We start from the raw sequence: 4,112 nt of genomic DNA, 5'->3' as shown, positions 1-4,112 counted from the left end.
CTGAACAGTCTGGTTCTGCCTGTCACTTCACATCAAGTGAATACATTTGAGCTCCTCAATTCCCAGCAGCACCTGCAGTAAGCTGCTTGGTAATAGGTGGCATTTCCTACTGAATAGTTCAGGCTTAGCCAAGGAACACTTGTGCACAATGTGTACACACTAGCAGCAGTCCTAGGACCGTACTTAAAGAGGAACTGACTGTGCCTCCACAGACATTAGCCTGTTTAGAAAAACAGCCATGGTCATTTAATTTCATTGGCTATTGTTTAGCCTTCTCAAACCAACAGAAGACAACCAGCACAATAGGTATCATCAATATATTTCACTGCAGTTAGCAGTTAAATGTTGAAGAACAAGCATTAACATAAGCCACAGTGAACACTAAAGAAGATGCCATTCCAAGTAGAGCTGACACAGAATGAACTCTGCACTTCCAACAACTTTCAGATTTCATAGTGCTTCACCTCTGGTGGCTCTTTATTCGGGTCTCCTCCTCTCTCCAGATATAGGTTATTGAAGGGATATTGCTTCGGTCCCTACAAAGACAGACAGATATGAGCCCAAATTTACTATATTCAAACAAGCAACTCACAGGAAAAGGGAGGAATGCCTTTGCACATACAATCAAGGCCTGTCAGTTACAACTTAAGTTCTTATTTCTTAAGTGCTTCAGTAGTAATAGTAGAGCCAGGAGGAAAGTCTGTAAATTCAGAGATGGATAGAGGTCTTTCAAACAAATTCATGTCCTTTAACAGAAACATCAAGATAGTCTCACACTTGACTTGGTTAAAACCAACAGTTCATCGCACAGCATGAAGATAACATATTGCAAAAGTCACACATATGTTCAGACTTACTCATCAAAACTATTCCAACTGACCAAGATCATATAAGATGCAACTAAAAACACCAGCCAGGAAAAGAGAGAGTATATTAAGCATTCATCTTTAACACAACAGAAGAAGTGAAAACTACTTTATAGAAAGATGGGACACAGGAAGGGCCTCTATGCAGGTGGAGTCTACTGGCCTAGACAAAGAGGAGAAAGAAAATGCATTTCAGACACACAGGTAAAGCGAATGCCTAGGACAGAGAAGGAAAACTAAGTCAGGTAATTTAAAATTAGCTCCATGAGAGTGACAGCAATAGGAGAAATTTTTCTGTTCACTGTGAGACAGAACTTGTGCTAAACCAAGCCAGCCAAGGGAACAATTCAGTTTGGACGGGGCTGCTGCAGGAAATCCTTTCTCCCAACTTCTGCTCATAGCAGGGCTTCACATTCACACTTGTCACTCAGCTTCAGCAAAACACTCCTGGAAGTGACATGCAATACAGCTACTTCCTTTTGCCCGAGAGCATCACTCACCACAGGCCTGTAAGATGGATACATCTCTCCAACACCAAACATGATCAGCATGGTAGTCAAAAAGATAAGGAAATGTTTGCGCATGGTGTGCCAGGGAACTGGAGTGGGGGATGTATCAACGCGGTTCCGAATATACATGTCGAAGTCCCAATGCATCTAAAAAACATAGGAAAAGGCTATACATTTACCTAGCAACACTCAACCCACTTCTCCCTAGAAAATAAGTGTTTTACACCATTCAGATTCACAAAACTGCCAGAAGCAGTTTCATCTGCACCTCACAACAGGACATAAAGCCACATGAGCCAGAGTGATTTACCTACAGCCATAGCAAGTCGTTGCATATAAAATCCAGGACTCCAAATTGCAGCATATGTTCATACCAGACAATGATGCTTTATTATTGTTCTAAAATACCAGCAGCTTTTCTTACACATATATAAGAAATAATCACTCCACCTTACATTTCTTCCCCTGCTGGTAGTGAGAAGGCACGGTAGAAATTGGTACTCTGGCTTATGGAAGTCAATCACACATCCAAATCTAAGCAGCATTGTTTCTTTAAAGAAGCAGCCTCTTGCCACTTGGAAGCTGGTTCCTCAAAACGCAAAGAGCATCCGTCACTGTTACTCCATGACAGGAGAGGAGCACAATTGAGAGCTGGCTAATGCTCTCCTTGATTGAGTAGGAGTACATTTAAACATCTGTCTCCATACAGAAAAATACAAAGCAAAGTCCTGTGTTCTGTCCATTGTCTCCTTTCACATTAAAGAAAGCAGAAAACTCATTAACGTCTAGCTTAAATACTGTGTCTAGTTCCCTAGCTGCCCATTTTGCATACGCAGCCATTTGCTGTCAGCCCAGGAAAGCCAGACTCCAAGCAGAATTCAGTTGCCTAAACAGTCATGTACTGACATCTCAAATGCACCAGCATACTTTCCCTGATCCTCAGCTGCCAACCCCACATGGAAGTCTCAAATACCCTACAGCATGCAAGAGGTATTAAAAATCTATTCTTAGGCAACTGAACCTTGCCTTCCAGGTTATAAAGCCATCTCTAATAAGCAATGATATATCCAGGAAAATGTGGAGGGTTCTGCTGTTTTCTAGCACTTTTTCAAAGCTCTGTAATAACTAGGAGTTATAAGCAAAAGCCACTTCTTACAAATCAACACCTTATCCCATCTCAAGGGCAGGGGTACCTGCACAAGTCTTCCTGTGCCAGGCAGCACAAGAATCACAAGGGTTTTCATGTGATTGCTTCTACAGTTATTACAATAAGGACTTTGAAACCTACTCTATGGTACACATGCTATGATCTTCTTGCATGTTTATATTAGGATATATATTAGCTATACATGCTTACATTCCCTTTTACTTCTAGTAAAGGGAGGTCAAAGTAATTATTAAGTTAAGTATTCATGGTTAGATTTCAGTCATTCATAGAAACCCCATGCACTACCTGGAAAGTTATTCCTGACAAGAATCTGAGGAACTTAGAGCACCTAAAGTAACTTTTGAAATCTACTTGCTCATTTCAATTAAGAATATCCTAGGGACTTTGTTTTGGAAATGGCCACCTCATTTCTACTCCAAAACAATCCTAAAGCTACACCTATAGGACAAAAAACTTTAATACTGGCTTTTTAGCTAAGTAATTCAGAAATAAGGTCTGACACTTAGCCAGATCAGACAAAAGAAATGACCAACATTTAACATTCCTACAGAGAAAGCTAATTTGAAAAGCTACTTATGTTAACATTTCTTGAACCCTCAAAACAATAATTTACTCTGAGAGCCACGGTCTATTTTTTTTCCCAATTGACTGCTATCTGTTTGCTTTGGAAATACCTTCCTGCATTGTAAAAGTAGCATTGATTAGCAGCTTGGAAACATCTGCTAGCATTCCTACCGGCTGTCCCCAGTTATGCCGCATGTCTTGCTGGTCCCACTGGTACCAGGGGTCTCTCTCATGAAGAGATCTATCAGGGAGCTTAGGATAGTCACCATACCTATGAGAACCAGACAAAAAAAAAAGAAAAAAGAAAAAAAAAGTATTAGTTTCTACAGATCTTGTGCAAAACATTATAGGTTTATTAAAATAAAAGAACAAAGCAATATATTTTTAGTTTCTGTAGCTCCCAAACTATAGCATATACATATTTTAAATGCATACATTCAACTAGCACAACAGCTACCAGCTCGATATCAGTCATTGTAACAAACAGCACTCCTCACAGTTGCTTTTTTAGGCTATGCTGTCTGGAAAAAAACGCAAGCTTAACTGAAATATAGATCCTTTTCTGTCCACCGCTCTGCACACTTCATAATACTCCCCAACACTTAAACGTCTCTTTAAATCTTTGTTCCCGAGTAGGATTTCAGCCTGCCCCCCGCAGCCCTGCGTTACAGCAGCACCTGCAGCCTCTCACAGCGCATTTCCCCCGCAGCGGCCTCCCCTCCGCTCGGTTCGCTCTGGTTTTAAACGCGCTCAGGCGTGCCTGCAGCGAGGCGCCGCAGCGGCCGGGGCTCCCGCGCCCGCAGCTCACCCGAAGCCGTCGTCGGGGTACGGCTCGTAGTCCTCCACCCGCATGTTGTACTTCTTGGCGGCGGCCGCCCGCTCCTCCGGCGTGCGCGGGTACGGGCCGGGCATCAGCTCCTTGGGCAGATCCGAGGCTGCCGGGAGACGCACGGGGCAGGGTGGGCGCCGGCCGGGGCCGCGCCGCAGCCACCCCAAGGACGGGCC

At 43.0% G+C, this 4,112-nt stretch overlaps 1 protein-coding gene across 1 annotated transcript; it reads right to left on the bottom strand.

Moving 5' to 3' along the window:
- Positions 1 to 302: 302 nt before the first annotated feature.
- On the bottom strand, positions 303 to 4,102 carry NDUFB8 (NADH:ubiquinone oxidoreductase subunit B8). Its single transcript, XM_085324761.1, has 4 exons — positions 3,916 to 4,102; positions 3,279 to 3,378; positions 1,367 to 1,522; positions 303 to 536 (listed from the first exon to the last, which is right to left on the bottom strand). The coding sequence occupies exons 1-4, from the start codon at positions 4,017 to 4,019 to the stop codon at positions 444 to 446; spliced, it is 453 nt and encodes a 150-aa protein (XP_085180887.1). The 5' UTR covers positions 4,020 to 4,102; the 3' UTR covers positions 303 to 443.
- Between the last annotated feature and the right edge of the window lie 10 nt (positions 4,103 to 4,112).

Source organism: Rhea americana, unplaced genomic scaffold (assembly GCF_003343005.1).
Source record: "Rhea americana isolate MKP2758 unplaced genomic scaffold, rheAme1 scaffold_93, whole genome shotgun sequence".
NCBI lineage: Eukaryota > Metazoa > Chordata > Aves > Rheiformes > Rheidae > Rhea > Rhea americana.
This window is presented reverse-complemented; position numbering and strand designations above follow the sequence as displayed.